This window comes from Oculina patagonica, chromosome 1 (assembly GCF_052425735.1).
Source record: "Oculina patagonica isolate OP01 chromosome 1, crgOcupat, whole genome shotgun sequence".
In the NCBI taxonomy this organism is placed as follows: domain Eukaryota; kingdom Metazoa; phylum Cnidaria; class Anthozoa; order Scleractinia; family Oculinidae; genus Oculina; species Oculina patagonica.
In genome coordinates, this window is record NC_135758.1 from 18,972,465 (window position 1) to 18,992,862 (window position 20,398).

At 40.2% G+C, this 20,398-nt stretch overlaps 3 protein-coding genes across 3 annotated transcripts; 2 read left to right on the plus strand and 1 right to left on the minus strand.

Annotated features, from left to right (window-relative positions):
• Nucleotides 1-4,274: 4,274 nt before the first annotated feature.
• On the plus strand, nt 4,275-4,977 carry LOC144649031 (uncharacterized). The gene has a single exon (XM_078508492.1). It carries the CDS (start codon nt 4,537-4,539, stop codon nt 4,975-4,977), a length of 441 nt encoding a protein of 146 aa, XP_078364618.1. The 5' UTR covers nt 4,275-4,536.
• A 3,270-nt stretch (nt 4,978-8,247) lies between these two features.
• Nucleotides 8,248-10,515, plus strand: LOC144660275 (E3 ubiquitin-protein ligase TRIM45-like). The gene has a single exon (XM_078520885.1). It carries the CDS (start codon nt 8,281-8,283, stop codon nt 10,480-10,482), a length of 2,202 nt encoding a protein of 733 aa, XP_078377011.1. The 5' UTR covers nt 8,248-8,280; the 3' UTR covers nt 10,483-10,515.
• A 5,107-nt stretch (nt 10,516-15,622) lies between these two features.
• Nucleotides 15,623-19,606, minus strand: LOC144660283 (transcription termination factor 3, mitochondrial-like). Its single transcript, XM_078520894.1, has 2 exons — nt 19,074-19,606; nt 15,623-16,930 (listed from the first exon to the last, which is right to left on the minus strand). Exons 1-2 carry the CDS (start codon nt 19,596-19,598, stop codon nt 16,436-16,438), a joined length of 1,020 nt encoding a protein of 339 aa, XP_078377020.1. The 5' UTR covers nt 19,599-19,606; the 3' UTR covers nt 15,623-16,435.
• Nucleotides 19,607-20,398: the final 792 nt, after the last annotated feature.

Sequence of the window (20,398 nt, forward strand, 5' to 3'; positions counted from 1 at the left end):
ATTATCCGAGTGTTGTTCAAAGGCAATACGAACTTTTCCGAAGACGTACGAAGTTTGCCGAAGATTTTCGAGGAACATCTGAAGACGTTGCAACTTTCGGCTCATTCTGCATTAAAACATTACAAAACTCGTCAGCAAACATGACGTCATTGATATCTTCACGATTTTTCTCAGTTGAAGAAATCCTTGTTATATTTAACAAATGTTCCCCTAAATATGTTATTTAGAAACTTCTTGCTGTAAAATTGCATAACCCTGCTTAGAAATCTTACCCTCAAAGGAAAATTAGCATATATTTAGAGAAATTCTCTTGATTAGAAGCAGCGTTTTGGATTTTTTGGAGCAACTTTCTGGCAACTTTTAATATCAGAAGCAACTTTTTTGGATTTTTAGAGCAACTTTTTAGCAACTTTTTGAGAAATTACGAGCAACTTTTTGGGAAATCTAGAGCAACTTGTGGAAAGCCCTAGGAGCGCTAGGGTAACCCTCCAGCTAGGGTTACCCTACCTGCTTGTAAACAGGCCCTAACGCTTATATATTTTTCCACATTATTCTTTTTTTGTTCTGACATGAAATGAATTTCCTTTTTATGCCATTCAACTGGTTTGAGCTGATTTTGTTGACGATTTGTAACGCAATATAAATTTTCAAACCTAAGCTAGAGCTGGTGAGGGTGAAGGTAAATTGGAGTGAAAAGCTGGATGGGATAGGGTGGAGTAAAAAACTGTAGGAGAGGGGAGGGAGGGGAAGGATGGGAGTAGAAAGGGAGGGACAGGTGGGGTGAAAGGCTAAGGAGAGGGAAAGGGAGGGAGAACTAAAATCAATGTTTGGTTATATCACGCAACCTTTGACTTCTGTTATTTTCTCACAAGAACAAAACTTAAGGTGGGGTTCTACCTGAGTTTAAATGAAATTTTAAGAGATTTAAAGAAGGGATTGAAGAAAAAAAATGGAAACACCACCAAACAGTTGACCCCCTCGCAAGAGCACTCCAAGTTGTCAGGGGACTGTTTGGTGTCCGTCCACCAATTTTTAACTTCAAATTCTAAGCCTTTCTGGATTTCTTGAAACGCGGCGGAAATGGTTTTCAGTATTTTCCAGCCCCTATACTTTGGGTCAGTACTACTATTCTTCATCAGTTGCTATTACAGTAATGGTATGAAGCAAATACCTAATCACTGGTCAACAAGTTGTAATCATTTTCTTGACAATAGTAGTTACCTGATAAAGAGTTGTAGTACTGTTTCATCAAAGTGTAAGGGCTGGAAAATACCGAAATGCGTCAGCCACCTAAAGCGTTGGAAAAATGGTCTTCAGGTAAAACCCCGCCTTTATTTAGTATTGCGAAAAGGCTGCACTTTGCTAAGTGTTAAAAAATTATATTTTCTAGTCCTCTAGTTCAATCGTTTATTTGTATTGTGCGAAATATATTTATAAATTGAGACCATTATGTCGTAAAGTAATAACGCAATCTTGAAAACATTCCAGATATTATGTTCTACACACTAATACGGCTCATGCAGACTGTGACTTAAGCAAACCTCCGACTGAGTGTTTGCCTTTCAAGTCAAAACAGATAGTTAATTATTAATCGCCCGATTTTAAGCTTCTCAAGCTTCTTCAAGCTTCTTGTTACTTTATTAGTTTACCTACGGATGAAGAATAGTAATGGAAATCGGTAGGATTTTTAAAAACTGGCGGCATTCGTCGCTTCGACATGCAGTGTTTTGCCAAATTTATAAGCTTACGTATTCTTGTTTTGTCAACAAAGCCGATCGACGCTTATGTCCTGCAGCCTCGATGAGCCAGTGATTACTGAACTCAGTGCCCACAATCAAGTAGGATATTTTTGTATTGAATTCCGTTTCCTGATGCCTCTGTAACCGTCTAAATTGATTCAATTGTTGTATTTGTCCGCCGCGTAACATATTATATTTTGATCGCTAGATAAGCTTAAAGCAAATCAGTTCAGATTAAATCGGTCCCGTAAAAGAATATAGCCTGCAGTCGTTTAAAATCTCATTCATTTGTCACAAGTTTTCAATAGTTTTCTATTAAAACATTTTATACCCTGTAATCCTTTATTGAAGCGATTTTTCTTTTACAATTTCATGGCCTCGACAGAAACTTTTCCGCATGAATTAAAACCAAAGTGTAGTGGCGTCACCGGACGGCATTAGGCTCAAATGATCTCAAATGTGTTCAGACGTCCCTTCTGGCAAGCAGGCGAGCACAGAGGGATGTCTGAAATTCAGGCTAATAGCTCGATTAATAAGCCCCGGATAAGCGTATAAACATAATTTAAATTCAACCTTTACTACTTTATTTCTGCAATTAGTTTTACAGTAATTTAAGTGACAGGATGAAACTAGATACAGTGCAAGTTTCCTTTGGAATGACTTCTAGTTCTTTGCTTGGCGACGAAAGTGCCGCGATTGACAACCTGCGTTATAGCTTATCAAACTTTCGAAAACTTATGGCAGTGTTTGTAGAAAATACTGAACGAGAAAACACATATAAAGTTTGAAGGAACTACTTAAAAAAAATTTAGCTCTTTAAGGCGGCGTTGAATGCTACGTTGAAAGCTTCAGTTAAAATGTTGTCTGGCTCGTACAGCTCAGCTCTCGCGCGTTTGCGTACGTCTTTGAAAAACTTTCCGAGGAGCTTATCGAGGACGTCAGCAAGTACGGTTTCTACATGAAATGTTCCATTAGTCTGCTCTTGACAATAATTGTTGAACCGTTCCATTCAATTTTCGTCTTCTTGACCGTGTTTGTATATTTCTCGGCACTGATGAAACTTTCAAGTTCTTGACTTCAATCCTGCTCGGGTTGCTCTAAGTCCGCCACATCAGGGAAGTTTTCTCCTTCCAACAGATCACAAAAATTGAGTTTAAAGTTCGGTAGACCTTCTTCGCTTCGCCTTTGTTCCTCGCTTTTTTCCTCTGACTGCGAACGTTGTAGGAAGTTTTGAAAATCTTCTTCGCGAGACATTTCAACTTGCAAAGGCGTACGGCATCTAGCCTGCGTTGCAGACGAACAAAACCCCGGGGTTTTGTTCGGTTCGTCTGCAACGCAGGCTAACGGCATCAGGAGAGCTCTCAGTCAAATTTCGCGGGCCGTACTGCAGAATACGGCCCGTAAGATTGACCAATCACAGCGTGCGTACTATCTAAGAGATATAATAAATTAGAATACAGGGGAATACATGAGAATACAGGGGAATATATGAGAATACAGAGGAATGCAGGAGATTACAGGGGAATGCAGGAGAATACAGGGGAATACATGAGAATACAGGGGAATACAGGAGAATGCATGAGAATACAGAGGAACACATGGGAATACATAAACATACAAGAGAATACAGGGGAATACAAGGGAATACAGGAGTACAAGTGAATACAGGGGAATACAGGGGAATACAGGGGAATACAAGAGAATACATGGGAATACAGGAGAATACAAGAGAATACATGAGAATACAGGGGAATACAGGGGAATACAGGGGAATACAAGAGAATACATGGGAATACAGGAGAATACAAGAAAGAGAATACATGAGAATACAGGGGAATACAGGGGCATACACGAGATACAGAAGAAAATACAGTCGAAGCTCTCATAAGCGGACACCCTCGGGACGCGAAAAAAGTGTCCGCAACTGGAGCTGGCCGCTTACGAGAATGGTTCTTGTAAGCGGCCACTAGAGGTGTAGGGGATAGATGGCCGCTTACGGGAACTTGCCCAGCTAACATAATGGTAATATGCATGTTAGTGGTGTTTCGAAATATAACTGGACGTGGATGACGACAAAACAAACACTGAAATATGGTACTGTAATTACTTTAAAATTATTGTGACGAACGGCGATGTGAAGTTGATTGATTAATACAAGATACAGAGGTTTTTTATATGATTTTCTTCGGTGCCCGGGGGGTATCCGCTTACGGGAGCTTAAAAACAAAGAAAAAGTCTAAGTCGTAATCTCGGAAAGTGTCCGCGGCCGCTTACGGGAATGTCCGCTTACGAGAATGTAAAAATACAGAGTTTGTATGGGAGTAAAAACGGGGTTTCTAACAAGGTGGCCGTAAGTCGAGCTGTCCGCTTACGAGAGTGTCCGTTAAGAGAGCTTCGACTGTATGAGTCACAACGCGGGTCAAAAACTCTTTGTGCAACCAACATTATTCACTCTGTTTTTTTTCCTGCTTAAGTTTCAGTATGGTAAAAACAGGTGTATTCCTTTGGTGCGCTCCAAGGTGCGTCGCTATCAGTCAGGACCCTTCCCAACGGACAGGTTTTCCACGAGCCCTTTTTAACTCTGTTTTACTACAGTCCCGAAAGGAAGAGCTCCAGACCCGCGTGTTCTGAGTCTTTGCAGGCGTTCTCACAATCAAGCTATCAATCAGTCAGCAAGATGCTGCAACAAGACTTCGATGGCAAGGAATTCGTCTTCATCAAAGATATTGCGTATTGACTCGAGAGAAAGTTCGACATCTTCCTGCAAGAAGGCTTCAAGAATTTCAAGCACACATTTATGACTCGTCATCCCGAACCAGCAGTCAACTCGCTGTTCAAACTATCAACCAATCCCGAGCTTGCGGGATGGGATTTTTTCGATCCCGCAGAGGCTTGCTTCCGACAGTTGCTGGAATTGTACGAGTTTATTGAGCGTCACGTTCATAAAGACCCAGTTGTTGTAGATGCTAATGATCTTCTGAAGTTTCCAAATGAGATCATGCAAAGCTACTGTGAGGCGGTCGGTCTTCAGTTCGAGGAACACATGACTTCGTGGCAGCCAGGTCCTGTTGCTGACTGGGGTCCCTGTACGGCATGGCATGATGAGGTTATGAAGAGTTCAGGTTTCGTAACGCCTGGTACGACAAACACCCCACGTAGCAATGTTGAAGATCTGCCACCAGAAGTTACTGCAGCAGTAAAGGAGTGCATGCCGTACTATGAAGCACTGGCAGCATGAAGAATTCTTCCTAAAAAACTTTAATATAGAACTGATATATAAAAAAGAAACTTTCAGTGCCGTAGCAAGGGGAGGGGCCGGGTGGGACCGTGCCCCCCCCCCCCAGTTTTTTTTACCAAAAAGGAAAAACAGGCCTGTATAAAATGTTGAAAATAAAATTTTATCTCCCGAGAGGTTTGAAACAATAACATTGGTAGTTCTTTTCATCAATCATTTTAACGTACGTAGGGTGATGCACAACAATGTTAAACGGCCAAAAACTAAAACAAACCAGAAATTAAGACCAGAACGTACTACGATGACTCTGAAAGGTGAAACATTTGCTGGTTTCAAGATACAGAGACAGCCGATTTTCTATTTTGCAATTGACGTTGCAAGTGTTTTACTCTCTTCAGTGGTTTGCTGAGACAGTGTAGGAAGTAAATAATTCGCGAAATGCGTAAATCACAAATAGCTCTTGGAGAACGCTGGAAATAGCATTTCCAAGCTTCTAGATTTCAAAATTTTCTGAGGGGGCATGCCACCAGACCCCCCTAGCGGGTCGCGCCTCCGGCGCTCGCGTGCCCCTCCACTTATTTTACCCTTGCTACGGCACTGAACTTTGACGAACATTTAAGGAGGCTCGATGTAGTTTTTTTAGACTAAGGGTAGTTGTTTTGATAATTAAAATTACCTAGGAAGCCAAGTTCGATTTTTGCCAAAATACACAATAATGATCAAATGTGACCAAATTTTAATTTTTTACCCGTCACTTAGTCACAACGGTTACCATAGCAACGATTGACGTTTTCTTTTGTTCTCAAACAAGCTTGATTTTCTCGAAATCTAGATTGACACTTGGTGTTTATTTTTTGATATGTTAAAGTTTAGTAGATTGACTAACTGTTGACGAAAGTTTAGAAAAATCTGTAAGAGCGTTTTCAAGTAAATCAAGAATGAAATTTTCAGAAAAACACCGTTTTAATATAAAATAGGCGCCTTAAAATTGTTTCGTATATTTGAGCACAGTTTCTCTCCCTGAAATATAAATACTTACACCATCAAAGACCATTAACCAAAAGCGAAAGACTTTTTGCTTTAATTTGTTAAAATATATCGACTGCCGATTGTAAGAAATTATAAGAAAATACCAAAAACTTCATTCTTGATTTACTCTAAAACGCTCTTACAGATTTTCCTAAAATTTTGAGCACAGGTAGTAAATCTACTGTAATTGAACATATCAAAAAAAGAATACCAAGTGTCAGTCTAGATTTCGAGAAAACCAAGCTTGTTTGAGAACAAAAGAAAACGTCAATGGTTGCTATGGTAACCTTTGTGACAAAGTGACGAGTAAAAAATTAAAATTTGGTCATATTTGATCATTATGGTGTAATTTTAATTTTCAAAACAACCACCCTTCGGCTAAAAAAACTACATCGAGCCTCCTTAACCTCGCTAATGACAAGTGAGCTCATACATATTCTCTTTGCTCATAATGTACGCCATTAGACGTCAGTTGTACAGAAGAATGACAGGAGAATGTTTGGCCGTTCACTTTTCAGGTACAGTCCCAATTGCAACTTAATTTGTTAATTTTTGTTCTGTGACAACTTTATTGGAGCTTGAAAATGTATCCATCATCCCCCAGGATCATGCTAATAGAACGTTGAAAGTTAAAACCCTCATTTACCCCCATTCTAAATGAACTCCTTTTCTTCAATTATTAGCCAAGAAAACTTAAATTAGCTATATCGCTTTTTTTATATCGCTTTTTTTAAGAAAAAAACTTTAGCCTCTCTCACTTGTGTGAAAGAACCGGTGGTTTCATTAGGCAGGACCAATTCCTTGTAGTTTCCTATCCGGTAAGTTAACTTGTCAATGTAATAAAACGTGATTCGCTAAAAAGTGTGAGGTGAGGGTGGTGGGTGTGACAGAAATCTAGCCGGCAAGAGCATCATATTCATTAAATAAGCGCTACATTCATTGGGTATATCTACTATGTAGGCTTTCTGCTCCTGTTTGTCTCTTTTTTATATATTTTGAATAAAGTTTAAATGTCATAGAACAAAGACGAACGTCGCGCAACCCTATTTTCTGCTTCTGCCTTTGTTCACTTGGAGAAAATATTGAGAAATCATTCATACCGAAAATTGGATTGCGCAATTTAATTGGTTGATCATATCGAAATGCTTTCCAGAATTATCACGTGTAAACGGGGTGTTTCACGACTTAGAAACTGTTATACTGATTTGCTGCATGTTTCTTTACAGGGGCGGACCCCCCCCCCCCCCCCCCCCCCCCCCCCCCCCCGCGAGATGACCTGCAGCTTTCTAAAATAAATGGTATTCTGCAAAGAAAAAACTAGGTTCTTTAGTGGTGCACCGCCTCCTAAGAAAAATCCTGGATCCGCCCCAGCTTTACCGGTTCAGTCTACTTCATGCTACGCTCGCTGCAACGGACCAGAAAATTACTATCCGTGAGAATGGCTCCATAAAAAGCTACTTAGAGTTATTTTTGCAATCAGAGAGAGAGGGAAAATCCCTCGGAAAAACTAAGAAGAGCTAGCGCGAAGCACAAAATGTGGAAATAAGCACGAAGCAAATTATACGTAGTAGCAAGGCTTCGCAGCCGTTATTTGGGTGGACTGTTCACAGCCCTTCATTTTTTCGTATTTTTTTTCGACCGTTGAAAGGGGAGAAAGAACTGGAAGAGAACTGAACGCAAGCGCAAAACGAGAGGCGCAACCCCTCACGCTTCGCACTTGCGCTGGCTTCGCTCAATGTTTTCCCTCGCGCGCGTCCTTTGCGTTGAAAAACAGAGAAGCTGTGACGGGCTATTATTTGGGTCGTCATACAACACTTTACTCCGCTTGCACCAAAACAACGGCGGGGAAGGAACTAGGCTCCAGCGAATCCGGGCAAAAGACATTTTTCTTTTACCGAGTGGGCAGTGGGGCGACATAGCATTTGCTTCACTTCAGCGCACGCCATTTCGAACAGCGTTACAACTGTAATAGATTGTTCCTGTTGTGAATGGGTAGGTTTCTATGGGTTTCTTGAGCTACGGTTACCTTAAATTAACATTCACAGGCATTAAAGTTGTTTACGTGAAGGAATGGACAAAAGAAGCGTATGAATTCGAAATACTAACCCCTATGTCATAGAAAAGTTGACCTTCAAAGTTTACCAACTTCCGCTCCGGGGTTTGAAAGCGATCTGATTTGCCACTTAAAATAGAATGCAAATGTCAAGGCAAGTTTCTCGGAATTACAAACAATAGCTGGGTGTGTTTTGATTACTATTTCACAATCTCTACTTTACGATGGAGGCGCTCCTGAAAGACCTCAAAGAACATGTTACATGTTCGATTTGTTTGGATATTTACACCGATCCCAAAACCATAGATTGTCTTCACACATTCTGCTGCGAATGCCTGAAGGAACATGCTTTAACAAGCCACAGATCAGGGCTTTATCGATGCCCGGAGTGTAACGCGCAAGTTGGCATCCCTGAAGAAAGTCGTTTCGATCGTTTGCCGAACAGTTTTCTGCACAACAGTTTGTTGAGTCTTCTCGCTGTTCGACGAAGTAAAGATGGTAATGAGATCAGTTGCAGTATGTGTCAGAAAAAGAGCGCTGAAATCAACTATTGCTTTGATTGCGAAAAATTCATGTGCCCTGACTGTGTAAAAGCACATGACCTGTTCAGAACGGCTGCGTTTGAAGGACACAAAGTCACGCCAGTGAAACAGTTTCAACCCGAAGACTACGAGGCCTTGTTAAAGCGGCAGTCATTTTGCTCACAGAAGTACCACGAGCGAGAGGTAACGAGGTTTTACTGCCTTCAATGTCAAGACTGTGTTTGTCAAGTTTGCATCGTCACGGATCACAAAAGCCATGATGTTGTTCCACTCGACAAAGCAGCGGATGACGAAAAAGCCAACATCATAGCCGAAGCTGAGCGGATGAAAGAAAAAGTACAGGCTTGCAGTGATGTTATTTGTCAACTGGAGGCGATGGAGCTTGAGTTGGAAACTAACACTGCCACCGCTAAACGCTCAGTTTCCCAAACAGCCGAGCAAATGATCGCGAAGATTCGAGAACGCGAGCGCGAAGCCATTACCGCCCTCGAGAACACACGCGTGTCGAGGACCGAGAAATTAAACTCTGCAAAGGAAACAGCGCAGTCTTTGAAAAAGCAAAGGAACCAAGCAGTCGAGTTTGCTAACAACCTGGTTGAAAGGAGCACGAGCGTGGACATCATGCAAAGCAAGGAGAATTTGAAACAGCGATATAAAGAGCTCAGTGAAGCGCAAGTACCAGCACTTCCGGTTAGTTCATTTGTGAGGTTTGTCCCGACATGTGCACCAGAGAATTTCAGCCTTGGAATCACGGCATTCAACAAAATAGATGTCCATCGATCAACGGTAGAAGGACTGACTGAAAATTTCCAGGCTGGAAAAACAGCAGAATTTTCGATTTGCCCACAAACAAGCGAAGGAGAAATCAGAAACAATGAACAGGATCAAGTTGAAGTGCTCGTGGAGCCTGCTGATCAAGTGGCCAGTTCGACAACTTGTAAAAAAGAAGGTGGAAATTTCCAGGTCAAATTTGTGCCGAAAGTACCAGGCACTTATAAAATCGAAGTCAAGATAAATGGCGAGAAACTTGCTAACAGTCCATTCACTGTCCAGGTGAAAGAACGACAGTTTAATGTTGTAGGCAAGTTGGACTTACAAGGAAAAGTTCTTCAAGGTCCAACCGGCATTGCAGTAAACAGTAAGGGTCTTATTGCCTTGGTTGATTGTGCGGGTCACTGTATCCTGATATTTGATAAGAAAGGAAAGTTTGTCCGAAAATTCGGTTGTCATGGAAGCAATGCTGGACAGTTTGACCGTCCACTTGACGTCACATACCTGAATGATGATGAGATTCTGGTGGCAGATCAATGTAATCACCGAATACAGCAGATTAATGTACAGACAGGAAACTTTGTGAAAAGCTTTGGAAAGGAGGGAATAGGAGACGGAGAGTTTAAGAATCCGGCCGGTGTTTGTATGGATAATAAAGAGCACATTGTTGTAGCTGAGCATGGCAACAGCAGAATTCAGGTCTTAACAAAGAATGGCGAACCTGCGTTCAAATTTGGAGATAGCGGCCCAGAAAAACTGAACAACCCTGTCGGTTGTCTTTGTTTCAAGAACATTTTCATTGTAACAGACAAGAACAATCATTGTTTGAAAGTGTTCAACGACTCGGGAACATTTTTGTACAAGACTGGGGGAAAAGGTGAGGCAAATGGACAGTTTAAAGAAACTTTGGGCTTATGCATTGATAAATATGACAATCTTCTAGTTTGTGACAAACTCAATGGTCGCATTCAACAGTTTACAGTGGAAGGTACCTTCACAGGAAAGTCAACTATTAACCTAAAACTAGAATGGCCTTGGGGAATAACCACAATGCCAGATGATCGCATTTTGATCGCCGACTACAATGGGAAACAAGTATACATCATGAACTAGAAAAACAGATGTATAGCGAATGGTAAAGAAAAACAACAACATCATCATCAACGGAACAATAATTTCTACATTTTGCAGAATACGCGGTAAAATTTTGTTTTTTATTTCGCACATACCCTTGTCATGTGTACTTGATCACTTTCGTTTTTTGGAGGTTTATTCGCCCCTTGCAGCTAAACATGTTTTTAAAGGGGGGGGGGTTGAAACAAAACCGGGCTCGCAGATTTTTTAAGATAGATCCAATTTGGTTTATTTCTCCTTTTTCTAAATCGTTTGCTAAAACACTTTATAATATAGATAGGAGTCTGCGCGCGCTCTGATTGGCTAAAAACCTATGTTTAGAGTATAAAACATAGAAAAATCATGTTTTATTGTTTTTCGTCAGCTTTCCTCGAGTGCTTCGCGCCTCGTTGGCTATAACCACGCGTATCCAACAAGGGCGAATGGAATAATATTGTTTTATTAGTATAAATCCACTGGACATTTCATTTTGATGTAAACGAAGTGATAGTAGGAGGCGGGAAAATTTGTGGCGCGGTGTTCACTTCTTGAGTTGAATGAAACACGCAAGGAAAGCGGGCGAGAGAGTTTTCTTTCGAAGATTTTGCTCGACGATCTATTCATGCTGAAAAATTGTGACAACAATTAATTAAGGTTCACGGGAAGATCCGAAGCAATAGCTTTTCTGGAAATTATTCGCCTTGTGCAAGTCAAACGAAAAAAGAAGACGGCTGTCATCGAGACTACTGTATTATGCTGAGACGAAAATTGCCGGCACTAAGAGTCGGTGAAGTTTATTGAAGTTCAAAAAGACAAGATCAAGATTGAAAGGTAACAAAAATACCTGAAATGCTGAGCCTATTTTGAATGAAATTGTCTCAGTTTCTGGTCTTCCCGTAAACTAGCTTTTGCTTTTCATCTTCGTTCAGTCGCTCTTGTTATACATTTACAAGTATTTTTAATTAAACTTTTCACTCGCGGTGTCTAAAATCTATATCATAAAGCAAAGAAAGAAGCCTAAGCCATGTTTTATACTGTCATGAAACACTCCGGGCATTACACTCGAGAAATGTAGAAAAAATTCGCCTGCGGCTCATGTTTTCCACATTTCCCTCGTGTTCTCAAATGCCCGTCGTGTTTTATGACAGTATAAAACATGGCTCAGACTTCTTTATTTGTTAAATAAAAGAGAAGCTCAAGAGGGCGTGTCTCTAGGTTTCCACACAGCTCTGCTGAGTTGAAAACGTTATGAATTCTTTTCTTTTCAAGAAGAAGTTCAGTAGTCAGTAATTAGTATTCCGTTTGATTTAACGTATTGAACATAGAATAGGATCAGAAAATAGTTACACCACTTGCAGTTTAGTCAGCTGGCGTAAAAGTTAGTGTCACGTGATCATAAGCTCCTTACATGTAGTTCGTATTGTAGGAATTTTCAAGTCAATTAACTATTTCCAGTCGATCAACACTGAATTATTTTACCGTGCAGGAGAAGGCACATGCATACCTGCATTAGATTTTATTGCATGTTTACCACAGTATAATAAGCAATGTTTTAGAAACATTTTCAAGTTATTATTACCTTTTATTCAATGAAGCGATAGCGATAGGGATGTCACTAAAACCGGAAACGGGGAACGGGCAACCGGGAACGGGAATCTGGGAACCAGTGCCCAATGGCGGTCGAAAACACGGAAACGGAGTAAAATGTAGCTTACTGATGAAGGTAAATGCTTAGTGTCACTCAATTTGATTATTTTTTAATGCTAGGTCGCCGTTTGCAGTGTAATAAGACGACTTGCTTTTCTTAAGCTTATTCCTGGGTGAGAATTCGAAGTCAACGTAAGTGCAGGCGTTTGTAGAGTCCAACATCGTTATCAGGGACGTCGATAATGGACAGAGCTAAAACAAATAAAGCAGAGTTAACTGAGTTAAATAAGGCAGTCTTTAAGTAAACAAAATAAACACATTTTTTCAAATTATTGCATGTAGAGATCTGCATAACGAGCTAGTAATTACCATTGAACAACGTTACTTGACAGATTATCTTGTTTGTGCGAATACAAATTTGCTTCCTGATAACCCAACAGAATAACCCAAAGTAACATCAGGAAATACAAGTTCCATTATACATTTGTATCGAAGAAAATAGTAAACAGTAGAGAAATGAAACAGACAGAACTTTTAAATGATGCTGTAAACATTATAAGTCAATTGTCATCTTTGGAAGGCCTTAGATGCTTTGCAGTATAAGTAGCGCTAATATTGACAATAAAACGCGGTGAGCTTCCCGCAGTTCTGAATTGATTATTCAAATGTTGTGCAGCTTTCGATTCGTTCTGGATACTCACCTATCCGAAGATCGAACTTCTATTGAACCTGCAATGTATGTTAGAGAAAAACTGAATTTTTGAAGTCAACGTTACTGTCATTCAATAAATGCTACACTTACCGTCCATGCTGTTTCCTCCGACGTTCGAGTTCGAACAGCGTGTGCTCAAAACTTGTTTCCAGACTCTTTCTGTATTTTCGTCCGCCATTTTGAACTCTTATACGGATTACCGCTGTGCACTCGTTTCCAGTTTTCCGTTACCGGTTCCCCGTTCCTGGTTTTAGTAACACCCATAGCGATTGGCGCCATATCAATTAGTTGATACATTTTACATTTGTGTTTCAGTGTGTGTTTACATTCAATTTGGACGTAAAACCACACTTGGGAAAGTGGTCAATTAAGATAGCATTATATTAGTAATTGTTAATTAAGGATTGACATTAACGGGGTGAAACAGGCATGCACAAAAAACCGTTATCTTTATTACGGTGTGGACTGCTGTTTCATAAAACCCATTAAAATATAACTAATTTAGTGGCAAAAAGTGTACTTTTTTGCCTTCGCTATTACTGAGTTTGGAATGTTTATAAGATTAAAATTGATCTCATTTAGTTTGAGTTTTCTTGTCACTGTTTAAATAAGATTATAAAACCCAGCGTAGACTGTATTGTCCTCTTAAGCAACAGGTTTATTTTCAGTCCAGTAGCAGTGACTTCTGACTGTTGTTTACCTGACTGAGTGAAGCGAATTTTGATCATATTAAACTGTGTAATAAGTGTTGAACTGTAATTGCAACCTGCGTAAGTCTTTTGTTAAACTGTTTCTATCCGCTTTGTTTTGAAAGTGATTATGTTGTAAAAGACAAATTTCGTTAATTCACAACCAATTATACTTTCTGAACTGTATGAAATAATGAAGATAATCAATGATAATTCCTTGTAAAATTCGGTATTACCTTATCGCGTAGAGTCCTGTCTTCTAGTATAGTAAGATAGTAAGACAAGCTTTGCAAGTTATTGCTTAGAAGCAATCGGTTACACACAAGGAAATAAATTCTATTGTTGGACCCAAGTTATGTGCGGTCTGACAAACTCCGTCGCTGCGAGTGTGCCCCCCACGCCTCTCCCCAGTCTCACTCTCAGTTGGAAATTGGCTACAGACGACGCCACAAACCTCTCTTTCGAAGACCGAGTGCGTTATCACAAAATACGACTGTTTTGCAGTCTAAGTTTATCTCAGCCCAAATCAATAAGTCGACCAGCTAAACCAACGAACCACCTTACAGTTCAGAACTAGTGTCTGTCAATCGCGGAGTCTGCACAGTAAGGTTAATTTGGGACTCGGTGAACATCTTTCACTATTCAGCCCCTTTTGGCAGTGCCGTAGCAAGGGGAGGGGCCGGGGAAGCCTGTGCCCCCCCCCCCCAGTTTTTTCCGAAAAAGTAAAAACAAACCTGTGTAAAATGTTGAAAATAAAATTTTATCTTCCGAGAGGTTTGAAACAATAGGATACATGCCTATGAAGTCTTCATGAACTGCAAAGTTGTCATCCACCCAGCAAATGCACACAACTAATTGCTCTTTTGTTAGAAATGTCCGCTGTCTCGTCTGCCATGATGGTATAGAAAGTAGCGTTCTGTATGTTCTCGGATATTTCGCGCAACATACATAGAGCTATTGCGTTCAGTATTTCAGTTTGAATGACTGGAGAGGTGTTTTTATCGTCTTTGCGCCTCAGAACCAGTCCACAATTTCAAAGTTCTCTTCGGCACGCAGTTTTAGCAACTGGTCGAAGTTAGAATTCTCTTCGTAGCATTGACCACACGCATTTTCGATGCGTAGATGCATGCTAATTAGACAGTTCTTCAGCACGGCTACGATGTGGGCGGCAGTTTTCAAAGGCAACTCAGACTGTTTAATAACTACGAACTTACTATGATCACTCTGAAAAGTGAAACATTTGCTGGTTTCAAGATACAGAGACAGTCGGTTTTCTATTTTGTAATTGACGTTGCAAGTGTTATACTCTCTTCAATGTGCATTGGTTTGCTGAGACAGTGTAGGAAGTAAATAATTCGCAATTTGCGTAAATCACAAACAGCTCTTGGAGAACACTGGAAATAGTATTTCCAAGCCTCTAGATTTCAAAATTTTCTGGGGGGGGGGGGGTGTGCATGCCCCCAGACCCCCCAAGCGGCTCTTTTACCCTTGCTACGGCACTGTTTGGTCATTACATTCGAATTTTTTTGGCCAGTGGGACCTTAGCATCAATGGTTCTGGAAAAGAAAATCTCTTTTGGCCTGTAAATTGGTTCCCTGGAACATTTACTTCAAGATTTCCAGTCACTAGATTAGTCTCACAGACTGCTTTAATCCAGTTAAAACCTTTAATTTCGTCCAAATGCAACGTCTTATTGTTAAGTTTAGCGTGAAGTTGTGTATTCCAAAATGATTATAACACCCAGTTCGTCGGCAAATAACCGGGTATCTCTGAAGGTATAAGTCATCTGCTTTAGCTGCAACAGCCAGTTTGAACATTGTTTTGTTTTCCGAAATTAATCAAAAACTTTTCATGTCCCCGTTTAGAGATAAAAAGAAAAAAATTTCAGTCCCAGTATGATGACAAAATAGCTCTTTTATTCTTCTATAGCAAGATACCAGTATGTACAATACTGAGTTAGGAAATGTTCCTAAGCAACTGGAAACATAAAGCATGGGAAAACATGGGAAAAAAGACAAATGATACTGAATAAATGAAACCAAACAACCGAGAGTAAAAACACAGCAATGATAGAAAATGAATTTAGCAGGCAAGAGGTAAAATGTTGTCTTGCTATTTAAGCTGGGTATATACGTAAAAAAAATCATTGTTTAGTTCGGCAAAATTGCATTCTCCCTGAAAAACGAGAGACGCTTGCCTCGTCTAGATTTTAACCTAAATCAGGAGCCAAATTAAAAACAAAATATGTTTTGTAGGGAAAATATTCCCAAGTTAAACAAAATTGATTTTCCTCAAGAAATACCTTATGAAAAATGTCGAAGAAAGAGTTCCAGAGCTTCTAGATTGCAAATTTTTCTGGATGGCATGCCCCCAGAACTTCCTAGCAAGATCTTGCCTGTCTATAGTAAAGGTTTGTTTTTTTAATACGGCCCTGCAAGTGGCCTTATTCAAGTGGTTGCACTGTTAGAAATCATTACAGTCTCGCAGGGCAATGTGGCTGGAGTTGTTTATTTTATATCATTTTATAAATATTATCTATTTTATCATATTTTATTAAATAAACGTGCAGTAATTTGCATGCTTCTATTCATGATTCATGACTGAGGCCTTTCAAGGGGGGAGCCGTGTAGCAATGTTGCATGTTTCTGAGAGCCGATGTCGCCTAGCCAAAAGCTGTAAATGTCGCTGTCGTTTTCCCGCTATTGTGTTGCTGTCACATTGTGTCCCTGTCGCATTTCAGTGCTGTAATGTAGCTTGTCACAGATAAAATGTTCCTGCGTCGCCGTATTCAGGGTCATGTTGCTTGTCGCTTTTACCCCTTGGAAGGCCTCACGACTAAGGTAATTACTTTAACAGTCAAGGCAATGACTGAAACTAACCCTAATATTACAGTAATCCAGAGGGCCTATTGTTCATTCAAATCAAGGTCTTTTCTAAACTCGTCAAATTCATCCAATGACATTCTTGCAACTTTTTCAGCAAATCTTTTATCTGAATTAGTAACAATAAGTCCCAGTCCATAATCGTCAATCTTCATTTCATCATTTATGTGGCCTAGATGCTTCAAGTACAAATGCCTTTCTTTTATCCTCTTTAACGAGCACTGAAACACCCTGGGGCATCGTGCTATACTGGAAGGACTCACGTTCATCTTCTCATAGCAGTAAGTCCATTTTTCTTTAAGTGCAGCATGACTGAATGTTAATACAGATGGCTGTTTGAGAATAATGTTCTTGATGTGGTGTTTGTTGAATTTGAGTTCTCGTTCAAAGAACTTGACTTTCTTCCTTAATGACTCAATGGTATAAGTAGCGATGATGGTGGGGCACTTTGTAAGTACATGGAGTATTTCATCCTTGGTAAACTTTGGTGTTACTTTCATGTCTTCAAAATATTTGACCTACAAAAATAAAAACAAAACTTCCTGTCAGATTAAAAAAACCATCATCAGTAGTTTTTCCAGCAGGTTTCCTTTCCTTCCCGTGTCTAACTACGCCCCGGCTTTCCTTAACAATTAACTAGCATTTCTCCCAACGATCACGAGCGAGTGGGGACGAGGCAGAGGTTTCAGTACCAAAATATGTCCTTTAGTTACTAAGCTCTTGCATAAAACTTAGTTAGAGATGAATTTGTCAACCATGACACGAGCATAGGACAAAGAAAAAATCTGAGTCCCCGACAGGAATCAAACCCATGGCCTCCCAGATACCAGCTGTGAGAGATTTGTGGTGAGCTGGGCCACTTACTAGGCAGAGTTCCCACTAGTGTTGAAAGTTAAGGGTCCTTGGGACCCCCAGTTCCAAAAAGTTGGGGGTCCTTTTTGCTTTTCAGGGGTCCCCTGCCTATTACTAATTTTATTGTTTTAAACACACAGAGACAAAACCCAAGACCGGGTGATAACATAATTAATAAAGTTTTATTTTTGGAATAAAAGTGTGCCCTTCGTGTTTCTTAATACTGACATACTTATTAAGTCCAGAGTTTCCATTAACACACAGGTGTGCGTCATATACGCACAAAAAATGGCCATACGCATCGAGGCAAACTTTGCAATTCATTTGTTTTTCAGTCGACTCATACTTTAACCATTGAAACTCCTCCAGCCATTTAGGACAAAACTTACGTTTCTTCAGCTGGGCATCATCCCGGAGATCTATCACTTTCAGGTTTCCTTTTTTTAGGTTTCCTTGATGTTGAATGCTGAACAATTTCGAATAAAGTCTTTTGTGTTGACATGACGAGTGACAAAATGGCGGCTCACTGAAGCACATGCTAAGATGATCGCAAAGATGTTTGGGTAGGACCTACTAGACCCAGTCTCCTAACTTGTCGGAACTTGTTTTTTCTGCGTCCCAAGGACGCACTTTGGCAAAAAAACTGTGCGTCCTTTTCATTTTTTGTGCGTATATGACGCACACCTGTGCGTTAATGGGAACTCCGCTAGGTTGATATGTGATATGCGTCCTGAGAAAATGTCATCAGCGATGACAAAATCATCAAGAGTGTAGTAACTAATAAAGATGATAAATTTGAATATTTATTGCTAACTTTCATTGATATATTTTTTGATAACTTTTGCTTTAAGCATGTGGAAAAACTTACATAGTTTACAAAATAATTTTAAGACGCCAAATGACTGACCTTAGTTATTCATGTTTATTTTCGACTAATGTTAAATTTATTCATTTCATGTTTCATTTCAAATAAAAAAAAAGAGGGAAGCATAAAACAAAGTATTACTAGATACTTAACTAATAAACAATTAGATCATAAAAGGGATAATAGATGGAATAAGGCCGAAGGCCAAATCATTTATATCACTTTTTAATTAACAAATTTTAGCTATCTCTCTACATTGTACATCTCTCGCTAACAGAAACCTTGAAGCTTGCCGTCTAATTGTTAAATAGACAGCACCTATGTAGCCAATCAGATCGCGCATTTTGCCAATAGATGGCAGCTGGGTTATGCTAATGGCTGTTAGTGTGCAATCACTCAGCCCTTCAGAGGCACCATAATCAAATTTGTGGGAGTGGCCATGACTAAATGCAGTCGGAGGAATAAGTGCCAGTTTTGGCAAATTTTTGTTGAAGCACACAAAGAATTTTCGAATTTTTTCATCTAATCAAAAACTAGCACGAGCGTTCACGAGTACTTCGAAACCAGTTGCACGTACAAATATCTCATGTTGCTAAGCAATTTCTGGGTCCAAAACCATGGACTCAATCACTCAGTCACTTCTGAGAGAAGTGATGTTGCAATCAACTGGCACTTGTTCTCTCGACTGAATGGATTGTGCATGGGACTCCTGATAATTTGGGAGGGCTGGGTTCCAGCATAGGCCAGCATTCACTGTGTTGTGTTCTTGGGCAAGATGCTATATTTAACATTTTACCAGTCAATTGCTACGGCCACATGACAAATGCTGGGGAGTAGCCTATGATAGACCTCATACTCCTAGTTGCTTAATAAAATAAAATAAATTATTCTGAACACTGATACACCATAGGTCTGTCTGGTTTAGGTCAAATATGTCATCTTACCTTTTCTGGCAAAGTTTCCTCTGTTCTAGCTGTTAACACCCCAGGTGCTTCTTTAATAACATAAGCTACAGATTTAGGAAAGATTCCAATATTTCGCATGCTCTGTACGCGATTTCTAAGCACATCTTCTTTGGTTGTCAAAATTGTTGGTCTGTTGGTGATAATTTTGTGCCTATATTCTCGGTCGATTCCAATCTCGCCCAGAAAGTTTAAAATCTGTGCTATTTTCTTCACAGACAGTCTGCTCACATCAATCTGACTGCGAATCTTTTTAACTCGGATGCCATTTCTCTCCAGAAATTCCCGGGTTTTGTCATGTGCTTTTGACGACTGTTGAGGCTGCTCTGTCGATTTCGTATCTTGTAAACCTTGGTCCGTTTCAAGAGAATTCTGAGTATCAGTTGTTAACTTTCTCACATATCCAAAGTGAAAAGCGCTTTTCTGACTCCCAAATACAAGTACTCGTGGTGTTGTAGTGTTAAATATAAACCGCAAAAGAACGAAAGTGTGCTTCCAGGCCGCCATATTGAAATCCTTATGCTCGTTCCAGGCTCCAATATGGTCAACCTCGTTCCCGCGGTCTAGAGAAACTCTGGGAATGAGTTGGGAGGTTGGGAGTCGGTTGGGGTACGGTGGGGAGGATGAGGTGGGGTGGGGGGTGGGGGTTTCATTGCTTTTACATCTAAAATCGAATCTAAAAGCTTGTTAAAATGTTTATGATGCCACGAAACAACTAAGAAAACAAAGGGCGAATGTGAACGTTAAAACAGATACCGTAAATGATCTAATATACGCCCGGGGCGTCTATTAAATTTTAGGGGTCCTAGTCTTACAGGGGGCGTTAAATAGATATGAGGCGTTTATTAGAGAGAGACGTTTATTTCACTTTAACTGAAAACACGTCAAAAAACAAATTAGACACAAAGTTTGCTCGCTGAGTAAGACAGAAAACAGAGCTTGTGACCAGGAGTCTAATCTATTCTGCGCTGATACAAAGCCTGGAGATGGCGTTCATAGTTCGATATCGATGTTTTCATCGTCATCAGGGTCAACCATGTTGGTATCGTAGGCCTCTTCGATGTTCGCAACAAGCAAAAAACTAAATAAATTGCGCGATTTTACTCTATGGAGCGTTACCTTGGTTTTTGAGGCGATCCTTGAAGGGGGTAGCCTGTTCTAAGCTCTCGGTAGTTGAAGGAGAAAACGAAAAACACGGGCGAGCGAGAAAAAAACGAGGGGGGACGAAGGCGAGCATTTTTTCCTCGCTCACCCGCGCGCGTTATTCGCTCTCCTATAACTACCGAGAGCCTGGAACAGGCTATGAA